The following is a 27774-nucleotide window of genomic DNA, read 5'->3' as shown; positions in this document are numbered from 1 at the left end:
AGTCAAGGGTCTGTGCATGTTTTCTGTCTCATTGTTAACGTTACAGTTTTTCTGTAATTAAAAATCACTTCCAAATAAACAATTGGAAAGAAAAAAACCCAAACTCTGAGGTATCCCAGTGGTTCTCACTGTGGAGTTTTGCAACCCACCCCCCCCCCAAGCCAGGGGGCATTTGGCAAGATCTAGATAGTCTGGTTGTCATAACCCAGGGATGCTGCTAAACATCCCACAACGTTAGCCCCCCTCCGCAAAGAATGGTCAGCTCCAAATACCAACAGTGTGCTGACGAGATGGAAGACTGCGCTGCCGGTGACGGCTGGCAGGTGTCGGGGTGCCCTTGAGGAGGGTGGCCTGGCAGTGCCCTCTGAAATGCAACACATACCCAATAACACCCGTGTCACGGGCCAAGTTGTGTGTCCAGATTTCAGATGCCGAAGCTCTAAAAGTCAGCACCTTAGAATGTGACCGTATTTGGAGACAAGGCCTTTGAGGAGGCGATTAAGTTAAATGAGGCTATTAAATGAGGTGATTACATGAGACTGGTGTCCTTATAAGAAGTTTGGACATATAGACACCAGAGACACGCACGCACAGAGGAAAGACCACACAAGGACATGGCAAGAGGGCAGCCATCTCCAAGGACAGAGTGCCCAAGAGGAATCTACCCTACGGACCCCTGCCTTCTAGCTTCCAGCCTCTGGGACACTCAAACTTCTGTTGCTTCAGCCACCTAGTCTGTCACGGTTTGTTATGGCAGTCTCAAAAAAGTAACACGTCCTGGAAATTATCATAGATAGGAGCCCTCCCTTATTCGCCAGGGACACCGTCTAAGATCCTCAGTAGATGCTTAAAACTGAGGAGAGTAGCAAACCCTGCATGCTTTCTTTTGTACACATAAAACCTGAAGTTCATATACGTACAATTGAACCACAGTTGGTTTATAGTATTGTGTTAGTTCCGGGCATACAGCAAAGTGATTCAGTCATATACTGAAATACAAACTCATTATATACAAATATATACAAATTCAAAGTTTTACAAATTTACAAATATAAATGTACAAGTTACATACAAATATGAAACACATTGGCTTTCTTTTTCAGGTTCTTTTTCCATGATAAGTTATTGTGAGATACTGAGTCTCATTCCCTGTGCTATACAGTAAACCCCACTTTATCTATTTCATATACAGCGGTGTGTTAGCCCCATACTCCTGACTTTCCCCTCCTCCTTTTCCCCCTTGGTAACCGTAAGTTTGCTTTCCATGTCTGTGAGTCTGTTTTGTAAATGAGTTGGTTTGTATTATTTTTTAGATTCCACACGTAAGTGATATAGGGTCTGTCTTTCTCTGAGTTACTTCACTTAGTGTGATAATCTCTTAGTTCACCCACGTTGCTGCAAATAGCATTATTTCTTTCTACAGCTCTGCAGTATTGCATCATGTATACATGCCACGACTTTATCCACTCATATACTGAGGACGCTTAGGTTGCCCGTGTCCTGGCTGTTGTAAACAGTGCGGCAGTGAACACTGGGGTGCATGCATCTTTCCAAATTATGGTGTTCTCTGGATATATGCCCAGGAGGGGGATTACTGAATCATATGCTAACTCTATTTTTAGTTTTTTATTAAGGAATCTCCATACTAAATATAATAAATCTTATATTTAAATTATATCATAATTTAGATTGTTTGATGTATAAATTAAGCACGGTAAGAGATCAACAATAATATAGAATAGCAATACACTGTAATAAAAGTTATATGAATGTGGTCTCTCTCAAAATATTTTATTGTACAAATGTAATGCCTTTTCTATCTTAAGCACTGTGACTGCAGCCTGCAGTGTGAGGTGTGGCAGCAAAATTTAGCACAAAATCATTCCTCCTTCATTCTTTCACAGACAGAAGATTTGTTCCTAGCACAGAGCTTAGCAGTCTAAGCATACAATTTTTTTTTTCCTTTCCTTAAAAAGTTGAAAACTTTCACCTTTTTGCTTAAAGGAAACCCCTTACGGTTTCTCTTTGGGACATGAAACGGCCAGCATCAGTCCTTTTGCTTTTGGGAGCCACTGTGAAATAAAACAAGGGTCTCCTGATAACCACATGGAGGTCGATCTGATAACCAAGAGGGCCACCAAGTCAGTAAAGGGCAGGACGCGCCGGACAAGGGGTGATTCATCTCCTGGGGGGCAGCGCGGGAGGTGCGAGACTTCATCATGCTTCTGAGACTGGCACACAGTCTTATGGATTGCTTATTTCTGGAAAACTATGGATTGTTTATTTCTGGAAATTTCCATTTAATATTTTTGGACCATGGTTGACCACAGGTAACTGGGACTGTGGGAAGCGAAACCACAGATGATGGGGGCTACTGTACTCGTATGTAGGGGAGTGGGGCTCAAGGGAGGCTTTTAGAAAATCTGCCAAAACCTGATGCAAAACGGATTCTCAGCAATAGGGAACACTGTGGCGTGTACATACCAAGGGGAATAAAGGAGAGATTTAAGTTTTATTTTTCACTTTTTGGCTGTGCGGCAGGTGGGATCTAGTTCCCCAACCAGGGATCGAACCCATATCCCCCTGCACCAGAAGCATGGAATCTTAACCGCTGGACCATCCAGGAAGACCTAAGGTTTGAACTTCAGAATGAGCTCATCTACCATCCTTGGAGGGAGTCTTATCATGTTACTGAATGAGAAAGGCAAGATACAGAGAAGCATATATGATACAGTCCCATGTGTTTGGAAATCCATGATCAACCCCCTTTAAATCATGTATATTTAGTTCATTGTATATTATGAGCACTGGGAAAAACACGAGAATAAATCTTAGATTGTTAACATAGGTCATAGAAGTAAGGTAACCATGCCAATATAAAGGAAGGACTGCAGAAAAACATGCATTAAAGGAGACCAAAGCAGTCCGTCCTGAAGGAAATCAACCCTGAATGTTCACTGGAAGGACTGATGCTGAAGCTGAAACTCCAATACTTTGGCCACCTGATGTGAGGAGCCGACACAATGGAAAAGACCCTGATGCTGGGAAAGATTGAGGGCAGGAGGAGAAGCGGGCGACAGAGGATGAAATCGGTTGGCATTACCAACTCAATGGACGTGAGTTTGAGCAAACTCTGGGAGACGGTGAAGGACAGGGAAGCCTGGCATGCTGCAGTCCACGGGGTCGCAAAGAGTCAGACACGACTAGGCGACTGAATGACAACGGTAAACCTCTGTAGAGTTGCAGGTGTGTGTTGCAAAGTACAAAGCCGAGAAAGCGAAAGGAAAAAAGATCAGCCCTGGGATCCGTGGCGTGAGGTGCTGAGTGGAAGGCAGGGAAGAGGGGAGGGGGTTGGAGCAGAGGCCAGAGACACCAGCCTGCTGGCCCCATGCCGGCCCTGGGGGGCACCTGTGTGTCTTTGCTCACTCAGTCGTCACAGCACTCCTGGGTACAGCCCTGTTAGGATCCTGAGTTCATGGATACAGAGACTGAGCACAGAGAAGGCAGTAGCTGAGCCTGGCTTCGGCCCAGGAAGGCCGGCTCTCAGACTGTGCTCCCAACCACTCCGTGAATCTGCCACTTGACTTTTGAAAACATAATTGTGAAGGAAGGATTTACCATTTCAGAATTCGGCAAATGTGTTAAGAATAAAAAATAAAAATAAGGAAGGTTGGAGCAGATCTGCATGACACAGTGAGTAAGTATATATGTACGTGCCTGTGTATGTATGGGATTAGGAAATGGCACCCCACTCCAGTGTGCTTGCCTGGAGAATCCCAGGGGCGGCGGAGCCTGGTGGGCTGCTGTCTATGGGGCCGCACAGAGTCGGACACGACTGAAGCGACTCAGCAGCAGCAGCAGCTGTGTGTGATGTATGTATGTGGTATTATCCATTTCTGTGTACACTTTATTTGTGTGTACAAATAAAGTTATGTCCTGCAAATAGAAAATGTACTTTCTTAACTTAGGTCCATGGGACACTTACAAAAGCAATGATTTTATTTTTGTACTTGGACAGAAAGAAAACCTTCATGAAAAAAAGTAGAGATTTCACAGGCCACATCCTCTCATTGTAAGCCTGGTTAAAATGGAAATAAATAACAGTAATAAAAAAGGTACTGCTTAAAAATTAAGAAAACATTTCTTAAAAGAACACTAGATTAAAGAGAAAATCAAGACATAAAAACTATCAAGAAAGCAATGAGAAGGAACATATTACACAGTAAGATCTATGTGTCATAACTAATGCTGTAATCAGAGGAAAATTTATAACCTTTAAAATGCTTCTTAAAAGAAAGACTAATTAACCATACTGTTACTCCCAATTAAGTTAAACATTAATAAGGTTAACCAGGAAGGGGGAATTAATAGACATAAAAGCCCAAACTGGTGAAGTAGAAAACAAAAATAGCAAAAAAAGGTAGCTTTCTGATAATGAGTATAATAAATAAGACAGATGACTCTCTCATGAATTTGATGAAGGGAAAAGGACAAAACTATAAAGCTCAAGCAAGGGGAAAGAGATGAGAGATGCAGAAGACATAAAATCACCAAGAGAGACAAATCGTTGTTACCAAGTGGCAACATAAATCCTCGGGGAGTTAAATAGCAATGAATAAATTACCCCAAAGGATGCAGTGAATTTATTTAGAACAAATTACCATAAACCAGACTAGGAGGAGACTAAAGATCTCCTTTAAAACATGGCTTTACAACCAGATAGTTTTACAACTTAATTCCAATATTCCGCCTTTAAAGAGAAGATAACTGCAAAGTTCTTCAAACTGTTCCAGAACACAGAAAAAGGTAGCCAGAGTTCCCTTTTGTAAAACATCATATTTACACACCCTTGATGGCAGATTTCCTGCTCTTCTGAACCTGAGCCCCTTTTATTTCTGGGGTCAGATGTCAGGGAGGTCTCTCGTCAGGACTGAGAATACGGTTTCACGGTTTCAATGGGTGTTTAACACACACACGACACTTTCTTTACGCAGACCTCAACCGACAGGTAGGCCTGTGATGCGCTATCTTTTGCCGTTTAACAATCGTAGAAATCAGTATCGTGAAAATGGATCATTGTGTAAATGTGTAATATCAGTGTAGAATAAAATTCTGTCAGGGTTTTGAAGGGTGTACGCGTTTTTCATTTTCACTGAAATTATCTTGTCTCCATAGAGACTGTAGCAACTTAACCTTCCAACATCAATGAGGTGGAGGCTGTCCCGGTACATTCACCCATAAAGTATTATCCACTCTTTGATGTTTAATAATCAGAGAAGCTAAAAATTCCACTGCTGCTTTAACTTGCATGTCTTGTAACTGAGGTTCTCAGCATCTTCTCATCGTTAAGAATCACTGGCATTTTCTTTTCTGAGAACGGTTTTTGTATCTTTTGTCTTCATGATTTATAAGAGCTTCTTAATATATTGATGAAATGAGCCCTATGTTTATGATATGAGTGGTAACTATTTTCCTCAAGATATAAATTTTAAAAATTATTTTTGGGGACTTCCTTGGTGGTCTAGTGGTTAAGAATCTGCCTTACAGGGCAGGAGACATAGGCTTGATCCTTGGTCAGGGACCTAACAGAAGCAGAAGAGATTCAGAAGAGGTGGCATGAATACACAGAAAAGCTGTACAAAAAAGGTCTTAATAACCCAGATAATCACGATGGTGTGGTCACTCACCTAGAGCCAGACATCCTGGAGTGCAAAGTCAAGAGGGCCTTAGGAAGCATCACTATAAACAAAGCTAGTGGGGGTGATGGAATTCCTAAAAGATGATGCTGTTAAAGTGCTGTACTCAATATGTCAGCAAATTTGGAAAACTCAGCAGTGACCATAGGACTGGAAAAGGTCAGTTTTCATTTCAATCCTGAAAAGGGGCAATGCCAAAGAATGTTCAAACTACCATACAATTGCACTCATTTCACATGCTAGCAAGGTAATGCTCAAAATACTCTAGGCTTCAGCAGTATGTGAACCAAGAACTTCCAGATGTACAAGCTGCGTTTAGAAAAGGCAGAAGAATCAGATCAAATTGCCAACATTTGTTGGATCACAGAGAAAGCAAGGGAATTCCAGAAAACCATCTACTTCTGTTTCATTGGCTATGCAAAAGCCTTTGACAAAATGGATCATAACAAACTGGAAAATTCTTAAAGAGATGAGAATACCAGACCACCTTACCTGTCTCTTGACAAACCTATATGCAGGTCAGGAAGCAACAGCTGGAACTGTACATGGAACAACTGACTGATTCAGAATTGGGAAAGGAGTATGACAAGGCTGCATATCGTCACCCTGCTTATTTAACTTATATGCAAAGGACATCATGTGAAATGCTGAGCTGGCTGGATCATAAGCTGAAATCAAGATTGCTGGAAGAAATAGCAACAACCACAGATACACAGATGATACCACTCTAATGGCAGAAAATGAAGAAGCACTAAAGAGCCTCTTGATGAGGGTGAAAGAGGAGCGTGAAAAAGCTGGCTTAAAACTCAACATTCTAAAAACAAAGATCATGGCATCTGGTCCCCTCACTTCATGGCAAACAGGAGAAAAAGTGGAGGCAGTGATAGAGTTTATTTTCTTGGGCTCCAGAATCATGGTGGATGGTGACTGCAGCCTTGAAATAAAAAGACACTTGCTCCTTGGAATGAAAGCTATGACTAACATAGACAGCATATTAAAAAGCAGAGACATCACTTTGCTGACAAAGGTCTGTATGGTCAAAGCTACAGTTTTCCCAGTAGTCATGCATGGATGTGAGAGATGGACCATAAGAAGGGTTGAGCACCAAAGAATTGATACTTTCAAATTGTGGTGTTGGAGAAGACTTTTGAGAATCTCTTGGACTGCAAGGAGACCAAACCAGTCCATCCTAAAGGGAGTCAACCCTGAATATTCATTGGAAGGACTGATGCTGAAGCTGAAAATCCAGTACTTTGGCCATGTGATGCGAAGAGCCAACTCATTGGAAAAGACCCTGATGCTGGGAAAGACTAAAGGCAAAAGAAGAAGAGGGGAGCAGAGGATGGCACGGTTGGATGGCATCACCGACTCAACGGACATGAGTGTGAGTAAATCCCAGGAAACAGTGAAGGACGGGGAGCCTGGGGCTGCAGTTCCTGGGGTCGCAAAGAGTCAACATGGAATTAAGATCCCAACGCGGCGGAGCAACCAAGCTTGCGTGCTGCAGCTACTGAGCCCGTGGGCTGCAACTGAGACCTGAAATAGCCAAATAAATATTTTTTTAAAAATTACTTTTGGTATTTTTTCTGCTAAGACAAGTATATTTTCTATATTTTTCATTAAAGTGTAATTGACATACAATAAACTGCACGTTTAATGTATACAATTTAGTAACTTTTGACATACGATGAAACCAGTGCAATAATCAATGTGTTGAATACACTCATCACCCTCCAGAAGCTGTCTTGTACCCTCCTCCTCCCAACAAGTTTCCCATTCCCCCAACCCCATCCCAGAGTAACCATGGATCTTTTTGTCACACTAGATTTGTCTGCACTTTCTAGAGTTTTATATAAATTTAAGACAGTATGTGCTCTTCTCCGGCTTCTTTTACTCATCATCGTTATTTTGATGTTCATCTAGGCTGCTACTTCTTATTTTTGAGTAGTATTCCACGGTATGGATATTCTAAAAAATTATCCAAATGTTGATGGGCTCTGTGGTGTTTTCCATTTTTCATAAAACAGCTCTGAACATTCAGTGTATAAGTGCCAGTTTGTGCATCTGCTCTTATTTCTCCTGGCCAAATACCTAGGAACAGAACGCCTGGATAACATGATGGGCCTGTATCTCACATTTTGGGAAATGGCCAAACTGTCTTCCAAAGCAGCTACACCATTTTATGTCTCACTAGGAGAGTATAAGAGTTCTACCTCTCTACCAGCACTTGGCATGGTCAGTCTTCTTAATTTAGCCAATATAGTAATGTGCAGTAGTATCTCATTGTGGTTTTAATTTGCATTTCCCTAATAGTTGCTCAGATGGTAAAAAATCTGCCTGCAATGCAGGAGATCTGGGTTTGATCCCTGGGTCAGGAAGATCCCCTGGAGGAGGAAATGGGGACGCACTCCCAATACTCTTGCCAGGAGAATTCCATGCACAGAGGAGCCTGGCGGGCTACAGTCCACGAGAGTTTCAGCAGTCAAATAGGACTGAGTGACTAACAATTTCACATCCAATAATTTAATGGGGGCTTCCCAGGTGGCGCTAGTGGTAAAGAATCTGCCTGCCCATGCAGGAGACACAAGAGATGCAGGTTTGATCTCTGGGTTGGGAAAATCCCCTGGAGAAGGAAATGGCAACTTGCTCCAGTATTCTTGGGCTTCTCTGGTGGTTCAGACGATAAAGAATCCTCCTGCAATGCAGGAGATCTGGGTTCCATCCCTGGGTCAGGAAGATCCCCTAGAGGAGGGCATGGCAAGCCACTCCAGTATTCTTGCCTGGAGAATTCCATGGACAGAGGAGCCTGGTGGGCTACAGTCTGTGGGATCACAGAGTTGGACACGACTGTGTGACTAACAACCAGTATTCGTGCCTGGGAAATCCCACGGACAGAGGAGCTGGGCAGTCCGTAGGGTCTCAAAGAGTCAGATACCTCTGAACGACTGAGCACAATAATGATGCAGAGTATCTTTTTATATGCTTGCCTATAAATCTTCTTTGATGAAGTCTACTCAAAGCTTTTGCCCATTTTTATTTGTCATCACTATATAATCATAGGGCTTCCCTGATAGCTCAGTTGGTGAAGAATCCGCCTGCAATGCAGGAGACCCTGGTTTGATTCCTGGGTTGGGAAGATCCCCTAGAGAAGGGATAGGCTACCCATTCCAGTATTCTTGGGCTTTCCTTGTGCCTCAGCTGGTAAAGAATCCATCTGCAATGTGGGAGACCTGAGTTTGATCCCTGGGTCGGGAAGATCCCCTGGAGAAGGGAAAGGCTGCCCACTCCAGTATCCTGACCTGGAGAATCCCGTGGACTGTATAGTCCATGGAGTCACAAAGAGTCGGACACGACTGAGCAGCTTTCACTTTCACTTCATACAGTCGTAAGTATCCCTCATATATTTTGGGTGCAAGGCCTTTACTAGATGTATGGTTTGAAGATGCTTCCTCCCAATTTCCGGTGTGTCTTTCCATTCTCTTAGTAGTGTCTCTCAAAGCAAAGGTTGTAATTTTGTTAAGTTGAATTAATTTGTTCCAGGGCCTGGCTTTTGCTTTCGGTGTCATGTCTAAGAAATCTGTAACTCAGAGTCACAAAGATTTTTTTTTCCTTATGTTTTCTTCTATGTTTTTAGACTTTACATTTAGGTCTATGACAACCTGTGAGTTAATTTTTATATTTGAGATGAGATGCAGATCCAGGTTCATTTTTTTTTTGACAGATGCGTATCCTATTGTTCCGACCTTGTTTGTTGGAATGACTATCCTTTCTCTACCAAACTGCCCTTGTATCTTGGTCAAAAGTCAGCTGTCCGTAACATGCAGGCTTCTCCGGGCTGCCTCGGCTGCTCTGCCGGCCTGTCTGCTTACCTTGATGCTAGCACACTGCTGATGCACTGCCCCAGCTTTCTTGATTTTCAAAGGTGTTTCTATGTTCTAGGTCACGTGCAATGCATTTCCATATGAGTTCAGATTCAGTTTTGTTAATTTCTGTAAAACTTATAGTGAGCTTGGAACTCTTGCCTAATTTTTAATTTTCCAGGAAATGCTGTCTAGAATTGACTTTATTTTTTCTTAAATGTTTGGCAGGATTCAGCAGTAAAGCCACGTGGTCCTGGAGAATGTCTGGGGGGATGTTTTGAGCTATAACTTTGATTTTATCAGCAGGCAGAGAACTCTTTGGGTTATCTATCTTGAGTAGTTTACATCTTTCAAGACATTTTCCCATGTCATCTGAGTTGCTGAATTTACAGACTGGTCCCTTATGATCCTTCTTACGTCTGTAGAATCTGTACCGAATCCTGCAATCCTGATACTCTGTGTATTCTCTCTTTTGCTCCAGATATTTCTGGGTAAAGGGTTATCAACTGTATTGATATTCTTTTTAAAAAATCGTATTTTTATTTCATTATTTATGCATTTTTGTTTTTGTGTGTTCCGTTTCATTTTGCTCTGAGCTTATCATTTTCTTGTTCCTGCTTCTTTGGGGTTAGTGTGTTATTCTTCTCCCGGTTTCTTGTGGTAGGAGCCACGGCTGGCTGGGCCCTGCTTTTGTGTTGCTGCCACCCTTAACAGCACCTACAGATTTTGACACGCCGTACTTCTTTTTCATCAAGTTGGAAATATTTTCTGGTTTTTCATTTGGATTTCTTCTCTGGCCCTGTGCTATTTGAAGCATGTTATTTAGGTTCCAAATATGTGAGGGTTTTCCAGAGCTCTTCTTACTACTGATTTTCAATTGGATTCTACTGTGGTCAGAGGACGTACTGTACGTATCACCTGAATCATTTTAAACGGACGGGGACTTGTTCTAGGGTTCAGAACCCGCGTCTATCTCGTGAGTGTTCTGTGTACCCTCGGAAACAGTACATGCTGTGCTCCTGCTAGAACGACTGTCTGCAAGTGTTCACTGGGTCATCTTGGTTGAAAGGATTATTCTGGGCTACACCTGATGGCTCAGCAGGTAAAGAATCCTCCTGCAATGTGGGAGACGCAGGAAACAAGGGTCCAATCCCTTGGTCAGGAAGATCCTCTCAATGAGGAAATGGCAACCCACTCCAGTATTCTTGCCTGAAAAATCCCATGGACAGAGGAGTCTGGCGGGCTACAGTCCACAGGGTCGCAAAGAGCTGGACATGACTGAGCACACACACGCATTTATCCTCACTGCTTTTCTGTCTACTTGTTTTGTCAGCTTCTGAGATAGCTGTGTTAAAATCTCCAGTTCTAATCCTGGATTTGTTTCTTTCGCCTTTTATATGTCATTCATTATTTTCTCCCTTTTGGCTATTGGACTTAAAGTCATATTTAGATACATTGTATGATCGTATGAACCAGTAGTCATCTTTAAATACTTTATAGATTATAGGATCTGATACAGAGTGTTTCTGTTCTTAGTTTTCTAAATATTCTCTAATTGGGGATTTTACTTCTTCGTCAGAGTTTAAAAGCCAGCAACACCGCCAACCGAAGTAGTAAAATACTGAATCCAATTTCAGCAAAATCAGAAACACGTCACGGAATCCTTGCCCACTATATTTCCAGATAACCCTGCAGACCCTTCCGAAGACAGAACGTCAGGAACACGAAACCATTGGCATACACGTGTGAGCAGAAAGAGCAAAAAATCCCTTCTACAAGAATTTAATGTGATGCTTGGTAACGATCACATCAGAAGCGATAGAAGTAGGAACAATACTGGACAGTGTAGGCGGAACAGGTGTGTCTGTTCTTTCCAAGTGAGGAAACAGGACATTTGTCCAGAGCTCAGCAGTTGCTATCTGGGCGCTGAGACAACCAGAGCTTGCTTTTCTTCATTGTTCTCTTGTGTGTGTCTCAGAGGTTCACAAGGAGCATATGCCACATTTTTAATCAGAAAAAAAAAGAAGGAAATGCTTGAAGTTTGGGAGTGACAGCTTTTGGTCATGAAGAGGTGGGCAGCGGTGAGGTAACCTTTGGGCAAAGGGGTCCTGGTGGAAAAGCCTGGCCATGGTGCAGACGGGATGCCGCCCAGGGGGCAGAGTGGGCAGATGCGTCAGGGCCAGGTTCTCGTGAGACACCCGGGGCATCTGGATGACAGCCCGAGGGGACGGGGATCCCAGGGCTCTGAGTGGGCCTGAGGCAGGTACCCTTGATAAGCTGCTCACTGGCTGCCCAGGGCAGACGGCAGAGGGGAAGGCAGTGCAGAAGAGAATGCGAGTCCATCTTGGCGAAGCCCTGGGGCTGAGAGGAGGGGCTAGGGGTGAGGAGCAGGGAAGAGGGCCAACGAGAAGGCTCTGACCCAGGACGTGAGGACATGCCCACAGGGCCCATCTGGAACCCCCATGCCTACTGGAGGGGCCACAGGCCCATCCTGACCCCCACGCCTACTGCAGGGGTCACAGGCCCATCCTGACCCCCACGCCTACTGCAGGGGTCACAGGCCCATCCTGACCCCCACGCCTACTGCAGGGGTCACAGGCCCATCCTGACCCCCACGCCTACTGCAGGGGTCACAGGCCCATCCTGACCCCCACGCCTACTGCAGGGGTCACAGGCCCATCCTGACCCCCACGCCTACTGCAGGGGTCACAGGCCCATCCTGACCCCCACGCCTACTGCAGGGGTCACAGGCCCATCCTGACCCCCACGCCTACTGCAGGGGTCACAGGCCCATCCTGACCCCCACGCCTACTGCAGGGGTCACAGGCCCATCCTGACCCCCACGCCTACTGCAGGGGTCACAGGCCCATCCTGACCCCCACGCCTACTGCAGGGGTCACAGGCCCTGGCCTGCAAGACCTCATGACACCACTTCCCCGTGATCCTGGGGCTGCGTGAGTGAAGTGTGGTGTCTAGAGCCAGGAGAATGCCACACCCTCAGACCAGGCCAGGCAGGTGGATGCCAGGAGGGCATCTGGAGCCCGTTCAGTCCTGAGCACGGCAGCTTAGACCCAGGTGCGGCCAAGGCGGCGTGTGGGCAGGTGCTGTAGAAGCAGCGCCTTGTTCTCACAGCCGTGCTGGCTCCCAGGCCACCAGCTGCAGGGTAACCGGGGGCTTGTTACCAACACACACCCCTGGCCTGCCCACAGCACTGTGACTCGGTATCTGAGGTGTGGGTCTCCAAGTCTGTGTTAAAAGTAGAATTCAAGGGATCCACAGAGAAGTCCCAACCTGGAGCATCCCCTCCCAGCCTCCGCCAACAGGGACGCCCCACCTCTCATCAGGAGCAGCTCTGTCCATCACCAAGAGGAGGACTTCCGTTTCTGGCAAGAGGAGTGGACAGCGTCTCTCTGCAAGTTCTGGAACAGAGCACACTTCCTGCGGGCACCATGGGGCTCACCTGGCTCCGGGCACGTGTCCTCCCAGTGGAGAGGGCAGGCAGGCGGTCCTGGCTCTGACCCACAGGCTGCCTGGGCTGCCCACCTGAGCAGCTACAGTGGGGACCGTGCGGCCCCCAGAGGGAAGAGGCCGCACCTGAAACCACGTGAGGCAGGAACTGGCAGCTGAGGCTCCACATCGAAAAGAGGGACCAAGAGCCAAAGGGCAGACGCGGACAAAGCACCACAAAGCCCGGGCGAACGCTCGCACGGGCCGGCAGCGGGGACAGCGGCCGTCTGCCTAGAGTGCGAGCGGTGGGCGTGCTCAGACTCGCTCTCACAGGGCCTGTGACACAGGTTGTCTGGGAAGCCCCACACCTATACGCCCACTGCACACAGGTCCTGCTGTGGTTCACGGGGTCGCCTCTCCAGAGCAGCGTCTCCTCAACCGGAGCGCAGAGGAACCCACAGACATAAAACGTCCACAGTCACCGCCTCAGCCCACAGCCCACGAGGAGGCAAGCGTCAGAGAGGCCGCTGCGAACAGAATCAGACTCTTCCATGAGCGCAGCTGACGATGTTCCAGGACGCATAGGGTGGGATCAGCACATTCAAGGGGCTCAAAGCCATGACGTCACGCACGAGGAAGATACAGGATGCTAAGACCAAGCAGATGAGACCCTCACACAGGGACACACGGGAGAGAAAGAACAGGTGGAAACTGAGACGCGGGTGAGGAGCTAGGAGACCAGACAGCATCACTGAGGGCACAGCGCCGTGACAGAGACAGGCGGCACCAGAGACGGCGAGTAGCACTGCGCGGGAGGGTTGAGCTGACACTTCCAGGAGAGACCAGAGCAGTCAGGGCAGGTGGCAGGCTGTGACCCTGCAGGGCCAATCTCCCCCTTGATGAAAGACACAAACCCGCAGAGTCAGGGGTCATAGCACCTTGTTGTGAAACTACAGAACACCAAAGTCAAAGAGAAGGGGTTCAAGGTCATCAGAGGAGAGGATGGGTCGCCTACAGAAGCTGGTCAGCTCCAGAGGGCACACCAGCTGGGAGCTGGTGGTGGACTTCCAGCCCGTCCAGAGAAAATGCAAATCTCTGATATCCTACAGTGAAGAAGAATACGACAAAGACATATATCTATATCTATATATCTGACTCACTTTGTTGTATGCCTGGTACATTGTACATTAACTATATTTCAATTTAAAATTTTTTTTAAAAAATTAAAGAAAATACAGATCTCAACCTGTATTGTTCTAGCAAGCTGGACCATGGTTCAAGAGCAAAAGTAAAATACGGAAATCTCAGACAAGCAGGAACCGAGTGGGCCATCGACAGCCTGTCCCGGAAGAGAGCACCGGCTTCAGGAAGAAGGAAATTAAACGCCAACCGAGACACAGAAAACTGGCAAATCTGTCAGCAAATATGAGCCTCCACTGTCAACAATGAGCCGCTAATGCCGAGCACAGTCTGCAAAGTCGAAGCAAAACACGGCGCAGCAGGCCACCAAGCGGGAGGGTGCTGGCGCGAGAGCCTGTCCTGCCCGCTGCTCGCTGCTCAGGGAGGTGCAGGCGCCGGAGGCAGGCAGGCGGCCAGGCCATGGTCAGTACCGGGGCGGGGCTCACACAGCCTCCACTCGCAGGAAGGCAAGAGGCTGGACCTGGTGGGTGGGACACGGCGTGAGGGCGCCGCAAACCCCTGGAGCAGGCAAGGTCTCTGTGCATCGCCATGGTCCTTCCACAAAGCGGGCACGTGGGCTCCCGCCCTTCATTCTCTGAAATTCTGTCTGAAGTCCTTGTGTTGGGAGCAGACGGCTCTGTTCACCCAGAGACCTCACGCTGCCCCCAACTCCACCGATACCCGGGGAACCCCCGAGGCCGCAGGTCCCCTCTCCTGCTGGTTTCTGCCTCCTCCCCGCTCCCCACACCGAGACACCATCACTGCAAGCTCCCAGCTGACCTGCCACCAAGTCCTGCCCGTGGGTCCTGACCGAGTCCTGCTCACTGCTCCATGGGTGCCACCCCAGGAAATCCCACAGGGCACAGAGCTGACTGTGGCCCCTCCTGCTCCGTGGCCTTCTGCCATCTGGCCCTCCCAGCACCTGCTGGTTCCAGTCATGACTCAGGCCCAGGGCCACCGGCCTGGTCAAGGTCACAGATGGGAAGAGCCCTCGCACGTGTGGGAGCCCCACAGGAAGGAGGCGGAGGAACCGCGGGAAGCCGCATCCAGGTCACCATGCAGAGGAACAGCCAGCCCCTGAACACCTCTGTCCAAGATGGTCCTGCTGCTTGCCAGGCCCTTCCTTGGCCGTGTAGATGGGGCCACCGTCCGGGGATTAGAGCAGATTCAACAGGGCTCTGGGACCCACAGACCGGCTGTGCCTGGGACCCGGGGTCCCAGGGTCATAGGACAGGAGCCCGAGCAGCCGCCAGCCCGAGACAGAGAGCCCTGCCTGCGGCGGGGAGAGGCATGCAGGTGGACGCTCTGTGGGTGGCGCGGCGGGCACCGTGGGCAGGGCTAGGGGTGTGTGCTGCAGACAGGCACTGTGTGTGGAGCGGAGACGTTCAAGTCAGGGTCTGGCGTGGGAGTTGGGTGCAGCCTAGCGGGTGGTGCCCAGTGTTGGGAGTGGGGCTGTGGGCCTGTCCCTGTGAAAGCGTCTACCCTGGAGGCACGCCCCTGCTCCCACCCCAGGGCTCCCCAGAGCCACCGGGTGGGTGCATCAGGGACCCCTTGGGCAGAGGCGTTCTGCGTGCCCGGGCCCGGCCGGCAGCTCTGGGCTGGGTAGACTTATCTCGTTGGCAAGAAGGAGAAAGCCCTCCGTGCGAGGCCATTCCACAGAAAGCGCCTGACTCCCGGCCCTGCTCCCTCATTAACATTCCGCAGGCAACACGGAGGACTCCACAATGCCGTGCGGGCTGAATGGACGCCGCGTTCAGGGGCTCCGTGTTCAGCCAACAGCGAGCATGGCTCCGCCCCGTGCCGACCTGAGCATTAGTGTGCGCAGAAAGCCCCATCTGCGTGGTGACAATGGTCCTGCCCAGATCCGGACGGCGGGCACAATCGTCCTTTGTGCCCATGGCAGCGGGCAGGCGGGTGGCGCATCCCAGGGGCCCGACAGTCTGTAAGGAGACCCCAGGCACCCAGGCTGGGTCTTGCACACCCAGCTTCCCAAAGAGGACGCCTACAGACAGCCTCAGGAGCGCGGATGGGCCGTGGCTCCTCCCAGAGCACCCTGCCCTCCGCAGGCCGTATCCAGACACGGAGGTCACGTCACGGTTTAGCCACCCACAAACCTGGCGGACAGGGCACCAGGCACCCACCAGCACCACATGGGCTCGGCCCCCTCGGCCACACTTGAGACAGCGGCACCAGCCTCAGCCCCTGACACACTGGCATATCCTGGTGCCAACTGGAACCCTGGGGGTCCCAGGAAGAGGGGAGAGGTGGACACGGAGGAGACAGACAGCAGAGCTGCAGAGCTGAGCAGGGACCAGCTGTGGGCACACACAGGCTGGCTTAGGACCCTCAGCCCCACTCCCCCTGGGACAGGGGTCCACATGAACCGTGGGCCCCTCCTCTCCGCCAGGCCTGGGCGCCAGGCGTTTAGCACGGCCGAGGCAGGGCCTGGCTCCCAGAAACCCAGAGCCCAAGGCAGGGCAGGGCAGGACTTCCATGAGCGACAGGGCCCGCTCTGACGGAGCAGGCGTGGCAGTGCCAGCCATCCCCAGGACAAGAGCAACCGGCTGGGGACACGAGGCTGCCCCAACCCCCCAGGCCCTGGCAGCCCTGCTCAGAGCTGAGGGAGGGCCCGTCCCCACCCCCCCCCCCACCCCCACCCCCACTCCCACCGTGAGTGGGGGCTCCTCACCAGTGCTGTCATAGCCGTCTACCGAGAAGGGCTCGGGCCTGCGGTCCTCCGCCACGGGATCGCAGGTGATGTGGGGAACCACCAGCGCCTTCTCGCCTGGGCTCACCCCGTTGTCCTTATCCAGTTTGAACTTTTTCTTCTTTACCTAGAAATCCAGACAGGAAGTGGTCAGGTCCTGCGCATCCCCTGCCGGGGCCCTCTGCTGACCCCTGACCACTGTTGGCAACACACTCAGGGCACCTGCCAGGGCCGGGCTCCAGGACCCTCACACACTGGCGGGCGGGGCTGCAGTGTGGGGTGCTGCCAGCGGTCCCCCGGGAGCTCACAGCCTCGGGGGCAGGCGGACAGAAACTGGCAGACAGTAAGCAGACAGGAGCGCCCCAGGGCAGGGGACAATGAGGGCTGTGGCCGGTGGGGCTGAGAGCACGGGGCAGCGGGGTGCACAGACGGAGGGACAGCGGACGCGTCTCTGAGGTGGTGACTGGGAGGAAGTGAGCGAGCCGGTGACGCTGGGGTCTGGGAGAAGTGTTGGCAGAGCAAACGGCGGGTGCAGAGGCTTCGCAGGCAGCCAGCGCCTGGGAGACGGCGTCTCTCCAGGGCGGTGTGGGTGCGGGCCGGAGGCAGGCCGCTGCCGGGCCAGTCACCCTGCACTCTCGGGACTCACACCTGAGCCTGCCTCAGCTCCCTTCTACCGAGACCCCCAAGGCCCTCTTCTCTGAGCCAGGCAGCCATGGCCACCCTGCCACTCACCTGCCCGGCACAGACAGCCCAACACCCAGGCCCTGTGGAGAGCACCCCGCCGGCAGGGCTGGCCAGGATCCAGCCGGGCCTCTCCCTGTGGTGCCTTCCTCTGGACCTGCCCAGCGCTGGCCTCGGCGGGGCCAGTCCTGGGCCACCCGGATGGCGGGAGCCCAGCGTGGTGCACACTCCCAGTGCCCACGACGACGCGGCTACGCGGGACTGAAGGGTAAGGGCCAACCCTGGCTGTGACGCGGCCTCCCCCCAATAGCAACCCGGCGGTTACCATGGCGGACTTCTTGGGCTTAGGGCTGGGGGACAGCAGGGCGTGGTTCCGGGACGGCTTCCGGACATAGATCTTCCAGGTGGAGGAATCCGGGTTCTCCGCTGCGTAGCACCGCCAGGCCGTCTGAAACCAGCGGGAAGGGCGGCTGTCACCTCACCCACAGGCCCACGTGCAGGCCCTGCAGCCACACCGCCTCCTGGGCCCCCTGCTGGCTGGGCCTCGGGGCCTCCACCCACCAGCCCCTTCCCAAGGCTTGAGTCCGCCCCCGCCTCCCCAGGCGGTGCGCACGCTCAGACAGCACAAAAGCCTGCGAACCCCAGTCCCTGTATCCACCCCTGGGGACGCTGTGGTGGGGCGCTCGCAGGGAGCGCCAAGGGGCAGGGCCTCAGGCCAGCAGAGGCAGGACTGAGTGTCCAGGAGGCAGTACCACCCGCCCCCCAGGAACCCCCAGTTTCTGGGAACCTCCAGAGGGTGTGTGGGTGAAGGTCTCAGGCCTAGAGACCCTCCTGGCAGCTGCCACGTGGGGTGACCTGGAAGAAGCAGGGTGTTGGGGATGAGGAGGGTGGCCAGGAGCTCGTAGGAGAACGCACCCTGAGGGCCTTGGCGCTGCCGGCCATGGGAGCCAGGGAGACGCGGTAGGGACACGCTTCTGGGCAGTGATGCCCCGGCCCCTCAGGCAGGGGTGAGCTTCCAGCTGCCCCTCATCTCCCTCCAGGCCTCTCCCATCTCCTGGGAGGCATGCACGAGGCTGTACACCCACCCCGCGGGGAGTCCACGGACCCCCTCCTGCAGGCGGGCCATTTGCTGCCTGATTTATGGTCTCCCTGAGAGACGCTGTGGAGCCATAAAACCAGCTGCGGAGCCCGAGCCCCCAGCCCGAGGGCCGCTGCCTCCACTTCCTTCCTGTCCAGGGTTAGCGTCCAGCCCCAGGCGGTGGTTCCGGACAGGCTCCAGAGGGACAGGGCAGAGACCCCCCGCTGAGCTGCAGCTGCAGCTGCTACTGCTGCAGCCCAGGGGTCCTTCAGCCCTGGGGGCCGGGCCACCCTGGTGGGCACAGGGGCTCGCGTCTGGGCTGACACGAGACAATGGCCCTGCTCCCGGCCCCTGCCCGGCCACGCCGTCCACAGCCCCAGGCCCGCTCCTGTTGCTCCCAGGCTCTGGGTGGACACCTCGGGACACCACCGTCTGCCAGTGGTCCCTGTGCCCAGGCTTCACTGGCACTGAGAGGCCTGCCCTGCGCTCCAGGCTGTTCTTGGAGCCCACGTCCAGGGGCTCAGGGCCGCCTGCCTCTGGGACCTGCCTCTCCCCACTGCTGTCGGGCTTGGAGCCTCGTCACAGAAGCCTGGGGGCGGGGGGACAAGGGGCCTCAGGGCAGTTGCAGCCCCCGCCCCACCCCCAGAGGCCCGGCGCTCTGAGCCTCGGCCCTGGAGAGACGCGAGCCTCTGGGAGGTAAAGGTATAGGTCCAGAAGGTGGCCCGCGCTCCTGGGTCACCGGGCCCCGCCGGGAGGACCGAGCCCCGTGGGTGCTGCACAGGCAGGCCCTGACCCCCTGGGGGACGGCCACCTGCTGACTCCTGCTTCCCTCCCAGACCTGCCCCCACACAGATGAGGCTGAGGGCAGACACTCAGGGGGCCACTGCAGCCAGAGGCCACAGGTCCCGAGGAGCAGGCACGGCAGGACTGGCCAGGCCGCCTCCCCGTCCCTGAGCCTGGCCCGCAGGACAGGGGCAGCTGGGCTCCCCAGCACCATGCCTCCCACCAGCCGGCTGGCATCATCCCACAGCTCCCGGGACAGGGCTTACACCGGGCAGGCGAGTCCGTGCCGTGGCCCGCCGCCCTTCCACCCTTCAGGGGGTCCGTGGGAGAGGGTCCAGCTGTGCTGGGGGCCGAGGGCCACGCTCGGTTCCCCGAGCAGACCCGGTGCGTGTTCCCCGGGTGACAAGGCCACACGGACGAGCAGACGACGTTGCCAAGGCTGCGGGGCGGGAGGCCGTCACCTGGATGAGCGAGGCTGCCGCCGGGATCTGCCTGTTGAAGTGCTTCTGCCTCTGCTTCTGCTGCACCTTCAGGGCAAAGCCAGAGCCAAGGATCCCCTGGAAGGACAGAAGGGAGGCTCACGCCCTGCAGACGCGGGAGCGGGACGCAGGCAAACTGGGCGCCCTGGGCCCGGCTCCGTGCCGCGGGCCCCACAGACCAGATCAGTGCCTCCAGAGACCCTGCGTGTGGCGAGCAAGCTAGGGGGTCTGAGTGGGCCACCTCTGGGTGTCTGCTCACGGGGTGTCCCCCACCCCAACCAGCCCCCAGAACCCAGAGGAGGCTGAGGGGCCATGGAGACGCCCCACCAACCCGAAGCACACCTACCGCTGGGAGCGCAAAGAAGGAGATGGCGAAGACGGAGAAGCAGGAGGCGATGGTCTTCCCCACCCACGTCTGTGGCACCTTGTCCCCGTAGCCGATGGTGGTGACCGTGACCTGCGGGCAGGAGGACAGCAGGCAGCGATCAGCCCCAGAACCTCAGGACGGGTGTCTGTCCAGCCGGAAGCCCCTCCACCCGAGACCTGCTGCATGCATACAGAGGCCAGGGAGAGAGCCCTGCACCGATGGGCTGGGCAGCTCCGAGGCCAGAGCCCCAGCGCACAGGGTCTGGAGCCCAAACCTAATGCTACAAAGGAAGCAAGTCCACGGCGTGTGCACGGGAGCTCGGCCTCCCTGCACCACCCCACCCCGTGCCGAGGAGGCCCACCGCCCAGGAGGCCAGGAGCCCCCACCCCAGGCCCATCTTCCACAGAGAGCCTGGCCACAGATGGCACGCTGCTTCTAGACGCCAGCCTGGGCACCAGATGCTTCATGCGCCCTTCTTTCTGGGAGAACCAGACGAGCCGTCTTGTCCATGGTGGGGCTGCTGTCCGTCCAGGGTGTGTGCCGGAACAGCGGGGTGGGGACTGCTATCCCCTGTGCCCCTCATCCCGCCGCAGGCTCGCCTGCTGCTGGCATCTGAGGCTGGCTCACAGGGCCTCGGGACTCACCCTGGCTGTGCCTGCCGGCGCCAGAACCTGGGCCGTGGGCTGCCTGCTGGGTTTTCGAGGAGTCAGCTCTGAGCTTGGCAAGGGGACCCAGGGTGCCCAGAGTCCCAGCTCGTCCCGTCAGCACATGCATACAGCCCTGTGACGGGTGGCTGGGCCTCCCCTAAGTCAGGCCCCCCGAGCCAGGCCACTCAGCGTGCTCTGCAGAAGGGTCTGCATGTGTCCACACAGACAGAGACCAGCACAGTCGTCCACAAGGAGATGGGTACACGCAATGGCTCGGAAGCCCAGGGCAGAGGCAAGAGGCCCCGGGAAGTGAGAGTGACCAAGAGTCTGGGCTCGGAGGCTGGGTGAGGACCGCGGTGCGGGAGGCCAGGTGTTCCCCACCCCCTGGTGCAGGGCACGCTCCAGGCTCCTCAGACCCTGTCACAGACCTCCTTTGTCAAGTTAACGACATCCTTCCAGCTCTCGGAGGAAACGGCCCATCCCCACAGAGCTGTTTGTTTTTCCTGAATTTACAGACACAAGCAGCTCAGGAATGGGCTGTTTACGGCCTGTGTGCTCGCCCCCGATGGCAGGCGATCCGGAATGCCGAGCTGCACGTCCCCCGGGCACAGACCCGGGACTGGAGACTCCAGAGGGCCTGCCCGTCCCCCCGATACACCGCACAGTGTCACTCCGTTTCCTCTTTTCTAAAGCCGCCTCATGGACGCCAGTGGGCTGTGGGGGGAGCAGGAGGCCCAGCCTAGGAGCCCGGCTCCACTGGGGACGTGGTCAGCCTGCCGCCACCCTGCAGACCACGGCCATCTGTCCAGGGTGGGAAGGGGCGGCCAGGAGTGGGGGCGAAGACAGAAGTGGACCCACAGCGCTCGTACCAGGGGTGCAGCACGGCCCGGCCAACGTGCAGCCACGCTGTGAGCTCCGGACCGTCTGACGGGGTCTCACCACTGCTGAATGAGCGGTGGCCCCAAACCAGGGCTGTACGTCCCGGCTCCTTGCTGTGAGGCCGGGATGGGAGGGTGCAGAGGACAAACCCAAGGCTAGAGGCTGCTGCGCTGGGGGCGGTTCCAGGCCTCACCCAGCCTCAGGGAGGAGGCTGAAAAGATGGAAACAGGGAGAGGGTGGCCCTGGGGAAGGAGAGGTGCAGAGAGAGAGGGGCTGGGGGGGTGGCAGGACTATCTCAAAGTGGCAAAAGGTGGGTGCAGTGGTCCCAGGGCCCAGCACCAGTCACTGTGGGGCTGCCCCCAGAGACTCCAACCTGGCTTGGGGGGACAGCAGCCAGCATGTGAGAAGCCCACCCAGCCAGGCTTGCAAACTTGGGATAAAAACAAAAGCAAACATATAGCCCCAAACAAGCCCGCTTCCTTTCCGAGGAAAATCATAAATAAAAGCACCGAAACCCATGCAGGCCCAGGGCTCCTCATCATGCGAGCACCCCTTCTGCCTCTGGAAACCAGCCTGTGATCACCACGGCCGAGAAGGCGCAGGGGTCAGGGCGCCGTGGGGCCAGCACTGCAGGGGCGGGGGCTTGCCTCTCTCCCTCCTTTGGGGGGCACAAGGGAGCCCCACACAGCCCCTGGCAGGATGCTGTGGGCCCTTGGGCCCTGCCCAGGCCACATCCACCCCTCGGCAGGGCCAGGCCCACAGCCCCTCAGCAGAGGCCCCGGACTCTGCCCTGGGCGCCCGGCGCAGACATCTCCTCGGCGGCCCTTCCTGCCTCCCAGGGATCACAGAGCGAGGACCACAGCTGACCACGACCAACCATGACCGTCCGCAACCAAGTCTCTGAGCGCATGCGGCCGGGGCGGCTGACCCCTGCAGGCCCCAGTGCCCCGCACACACAGGACCTCGGGGACGTGCCGGCGGGGAGAACCAGCCGGGTCAAGAGGCCCTGTCACCCCAGGGATGTCTCTGAAGCAGTGGGAAGAAGGGCCTCCTTCCTAGGATCGTGGCCTCTCGGGGAGCTGGCCCTCAGAAGCAGACTTGCTGCCACCCCATTTTACAGATGGGGAAACTGAGATGGTCACAGCTCTGCCCTGGCCCCAGGGCAGGCTGCCCGGTGTGCCCGGGGCCACCCGTGCCTGCTGCCAGCCTCGAGGGGTCAGGAAGGGCCCACATGCTTAGGGGCATAAACACACACATGCACACACGACGTGTGGGCCACGGGGAGCAGGACCCTCAGGACCAGCAGGGCTTCGGCGGCCACAGACACGCGAGTGTGAATCAGCTGGGGGCGGTCACTGCCTGGCATCTGGCTTGCGGGGCCACCAGGAGAACCGTGAGCAGTAACGGCCCCTGAAATGCACAACCAGCCTTTGCTGAGCCCTCACTGGGCACCAGGGGCTCAAACGGTAAAAATCTGCCTGCGATGCAGGAGACCCGGGTTCGATCCCTGGGTCAGGAAGATCCCCTTGAGAAGGAAATGGCAACCCCCTCCAGTATTCTCGCCTGAAGAAATCCAAGGACAGAGGAGCCTGGTGGGCTACAGGTCACGGGGTCACAAAGAGTCGAGCACGACTGAGCGACTAAAGCACACCCCGGACACCGTAGGCTCTCCGAGCTCTCGCTGACGGTCCTCCCCCGGCTCTCGGAAGTGGGCACCCACCTTACACCCAGCAAGGCCCAGGGTCACTCGGCAGGTCAGCGAGGCTCCACCCCAGTTCCTGGCCGGGTCACCTCACTGCTTCCTGTTTGCCTGTCTTCCGGATGCTGACCATGCTTCTTTCACTCGAGCTGAAGCCGGAAAGTTCTTTCTCCAGATGACAAGGGCTGAACCCCACCCCAGAGGAAACCAGGCCTGAAACCACCCTCACTGGGCCTGCTGAGTCCACGTAAGAATCCATCCCTGGACGGTAAGGATGGAGAGACGGACCCGCCCTGTGGACCCTACTCAACCCGCAACACCCGGCCGTGAAGACCCTTCTCTGGCTGAGCTCTCAGCGCCCACAGTCTCAGCCGCATACGTGACCCATGACAGGTGCGGGAGGGACTCAGAGCTGGCGGTGGCCTGGGGTCCTGTGGACCCTCCCATCAAAGCTGCAGGGCACCCCCTCCTTTGCACGGAGTCCAGGCAGGGGAGGAGCCCTGGACACTGTGGGGTGGGGGGCGGCCCACTGTTCCCTGGGCCCTCAGTTTCCCCAACTCCAGAGGAGGGCCTGACATGGGCCCCCACACTGGGCGGGGCCCACAGACCCTGCCTGTGAATATCTGGGGGCCCTGTCCTCACCCAGCCCCCCATGCAGCCCCCAGACCTGTTGGCCTCACCCTGCCAGGACACAGTCCGGCCTGGGAAGTAGAACCTTCTGGAGCCAAGGAACCGGAGTCAGACTCAGTTTTAAACAGCGGTGGAACGCAGGGCGGCTTCCACCCTTTTCACTCCCAGTTCTAAATTTAGGTGCAGGGGTAAACAGAGCCTGGCAACCTCCGGATCTGAGAGACCCCCGGGCGCTAAACAGAGAAGCCCGTGTTTGCAAAGGCTGCTTTTCCCTCCACTCAAACTTTAATACAAACAAACGCATTTTGTTCCAAGGGCAGAGAAGAAAGTCTTAAATCCTCCCCGACACCTCAGCAGCCAGGCATGGGGCGCCACGCTGGGAGGGGGTGGGGAGCTCTCGCCCCCGCGTCGGGCGCCCCACCTAGGGCGGGGGGAGTGGAGGCGACCCCGGCCTGGAAACCGAGGCTCGGTGAGTGGAGGACCGACTTGTGAGTCCACCTGGGACAATGCTGTCCCCGGCGGTGGAGCGTCCCCCAGCGTCCGTGTGCCCCTGGGCCCTCAGAACACAGGCCTGTTTGGAAAGAGGGTCTTTGTCGACGTGACTGGGTTAATGACCTTGAGAGGAGACGGTCCTGAGCTCTCGCGTGGACCCTGCACCCACTGACCGGCTTCCCCATAGGAGATGGAAGGTACGGCCACAGGCCCCGGAGCACCTGGGCCTCAGAGGCTGGGAGAGGCGGGAAGGACGCTCCCCTGGAGCTTCAGGAGGCAGCCAGCCTTGATCTCGACTCCCAGTCTCCAGAAGCATGAGCAAGCACGGTTCTGGTGGTTCACCTTGCTGTGGGCACCCCATGGGCCCCAGACAGAACCGACCGCTTCCCAGGCGCATCCACTCATCCGGCCAAGCCTGGTGCTGAGGGTGCCGGGGCACCTGCAGCCTGCCCAGTGGGTCCACACGTGGTCCTGGCAGGCTTCCCCCAGCCCGCCCCCACCCCCGGCTCTGCAGAGGAAGCACAGCGCAGGGCCTGTCCCACAGCCCAGACACCCAACCGCAGGGTCCGTCTCCCGTGTCCAGCCAGAGGAGCTGGTCTGGGGCGATGCTGTGTGCCCATGGAGGGTAGCCTGCCCGGCCAGCAGGCCTTGCTGTGCCAGTCCCCAGCAGCAGCACAGCCTGCAGGCAGGCCCTGGGCCATCCGCCCCAGGTGGGGAGCCTCAGGGTGCGGGCTGGGCTCACTGCCCTGGTGGCCCACGGCAATGCCACGCAGGGGGAGGGCCGCCCGGCCCTGAAGCCCACCGCGGGCGGTCCCGTTCGCATGTCCTGATTGCTTGTCCAGGACCTGCCGGGGGCACAGCCCAAACTGCAGCCCGGCCTGCTCCGCCCGCCTGAACAGCTGCAGGGGCGCCACGGCTGCAAATGGGGGTCGTCTGCCCGGAGCCGGGTGGCGGGGGCACCGAGCCCGCGGGAACAATGGCCAGGCCGGGGCCGCAGCTGACGGCAAGACCAGGGCACCGGTGCCAAGCTGGGCACAAAGGGGCCGTTTTCCCGGCTGGCGGGCGGATGTTTGCACAGGTGTGCGCGCGGGAGCAGGGCCCGCAGGGGCCAGGCCGGGGGCAGCTCCGAGGGAGAGGCCGGGAAGGCAGGCGGGCGGGGGGGCCGGGGCCGGGCACCGCTCACCAGCCGAGCCCCCCCACCCCACACCCACGCGCCTCCCACCGCGCCGTCTGGCCCTGGGGATCCTCATGGTCCCGGATGGTGTGTCCCTCCACGGGCCCTGCCTGTTACCAGAAAGTGACCCCTCCCCTGCCGGAGCAGGGGACGAAGTGCCCTCCCTCCAAACCTGCTGGGGGGCCAGCCATGCCCCAGCCCGCAGGCAGTATCAGAGCAGGTCGGCACGTCCTCACCTTTCCCGGGCAGCCTGGCATGTTGGAAGCTTCCAGAAAAAAAATGCTGACTTGGCCAACATGAGGAGCCCCGGCCTTGGCCTCTCGGGGGTGGGGATGGAGACGCGAGCAGCTTCCTGCCCCACCCAGAGCAGCAGGGACAGGCCTCCCCATGGAGGGTGGGGGCCCTGGGCAGAGGCAGAGTCCCCCACCCCGCCACCATTCTGGAAGGAAACAGGTCGGAAGTGGACATGTCCAGGGCCCAGCTCAGCCTGGACCTGCAGTTCCGTGGAGCTGGCGCTGCCCCCAGGCCTCAGCCCCACCTCGTGGGTGCAGCCTGAGACCCCCTCCTCTCCCGGGCTGAGCAGGCCTGGACGTCAGCCACCCAGCCCCCGACTTAAAGGGGCTCCATCAGCCACCCCTGACCTCGGGCATCTCATACCCGGGGCTGGCGTCACGCGCTCTGCGGCTCGGGCTGCCCTGGATGCTCCCGGGCACTGGGTCCAGTGCCCCCTGCGGAGGAGGGAGAGGGGCCAGGCCCGGCTGATGCCCCAGAGATGGGGCCACTCTCCCACCTGCCCTCCACAGCCAGGGTCTGTCCAGGCCACCGGGACCCCACGCGTGCCACTCCCAGGCCAGTAAGCTGCTGACCACCCTGTGACTAAAGGAGAGCCTGGGACCTGTCTCCCCACAAGGCCCAAGTGGAGGGTTGTTGGGGGGCGTCCTCCGTGCCCTGAGGTCCCACACCAGTGATGCTGGGTTCCTATTACAACCAGGCCCCGGGGTGGGGTGGGGGGTGTGCGTGGCTCAGACACCCTGGCCCTGGCTGAGGCGCCTGCAGCCATCCACGGCCAGGCCAAGTGCCACCTCTGCCCCCCAGAGCAGAACCCGGGGACCCTGCACACTGCCCCAGCCACAGCCAGCGCCAGACACGCGGGCCAGGCGCCCTGTCAGAATGGGGGAGCTCGGCGCTTTCTCCCGAGGTCCCCGGCCTGGTGTGGTGGGCTCTGTCAGCCACCTGACCATGAGCTCCTGAGCGCAGGGACACTGGGGGGCCTGGCGCTGAGCCGCACAGAGGTGGGCCCTGGGGTGGCGGGGGTCTCGGGGCAGGGGTGGGGGTGGTCGGCGATGAAGGGCCCTGCCCAGGGCTGGGGGAGGAGCTGGAGCCGCCTGCGGCCACATCCCCAGCAGGTGGCCCTCGCACACTCGCCTTCCATCCCGTCAGACTTCCTTCCGCAAAGCCAGGATCACAGATAGAAACGTCAGGGGCCCCACAACAGTGACAGCTAGGCTCCGGGCGTCCAGTGTGGGACCCGGCCGCCCGCCCAACGACACGCCTGTGCGCAGGCTTCAAGCCTGCGGGGGGGCGGGTCTCGAGGACCCGGGGCGACACGCTGTGCCCCACCACTTGTCCGGGCCCGGGGTGTGCAGTGATCTCACGGCTCAGAGGTGCCAACTTACCACTCCCCACCACAGGGCGTCCGCGTAGCTGCCGAACTCGACCTGGCCCGACTCGTTGACCGCGTCCTTCTCGGCCAGGTACACGAAGTAGGACGAGAAGATGAGGCCCAGGAAGCCAATGTACAGGGTGGTGATGAGCTCCTGGAGACAGACAGAGAAGGGCGCTCGGTCAGCCAGCGCCCGCGGGCGCCCGGGGGCCCTGCAGATGTGCCCCAGACAGGCATCACGTGCAGGGGCGGGGTCCTGCCGGAGACCAGCTCCAACCATTACCCGAAAGTTCCACGTTAAAAGCCAGCGTGT

At 56.0% G+C, this 27774-nt stretch overlaps 1 protein-coding gene across 2 annotated transcripts in view; it reads right to left on the bottom strand.

The window, feature by feature from the left end:
- Positions 1–27774, bottom strand: part of KCNQ1 (potassium voltage-gated channel subfamily Q member 1) — a 380806-nt gene that overhangs the window by 256679 nt on the left and 96353 nt on the right. For both annotated transcript variants that reach the window (XM_005904430.2, XM_070360257.1), the window contains exons 6-10: positions 27475–27615; positions 20257–20367; positions 19893–19988; positions 17896–18018; positions 16872–17016 (exon numbers count right to left, since the gene is read on the bottom strand). In XM_005904430.2, coding sequence (XP_005904492.2) covers positions 16872–17016; positions 17896–18018; positions 19893–19988; positions 20257–20367; positions 27475–27615 — 616 coding nt within the window. The remainder of the gene's footprint in view (positions 1–16871; positions 17017–17895; positions 18019–19892; positions 19989–20256; positions 20368–27474; positions 27616–27774) is intronic.

The sequence above is a fragment of the Bos mutus genome, chromosome 22, assembly GCF_027580195.1.
Source record: "Bos mutus isolate GX-2022 chromosome 22, NWIPB_WYAK_1.1, whole genome shotgun sequence".
In the NCBI taxonomy this organism is placed as follows: domain Eukaryota; kingdom Metazoa; phylum Chordata; class Mammalia; order Artiodactyla; family Bovidae; genus Bos; species Bos mutus.
This window is presented reverse-complemented; position numbering and strand designations above follow the sequence as displayed.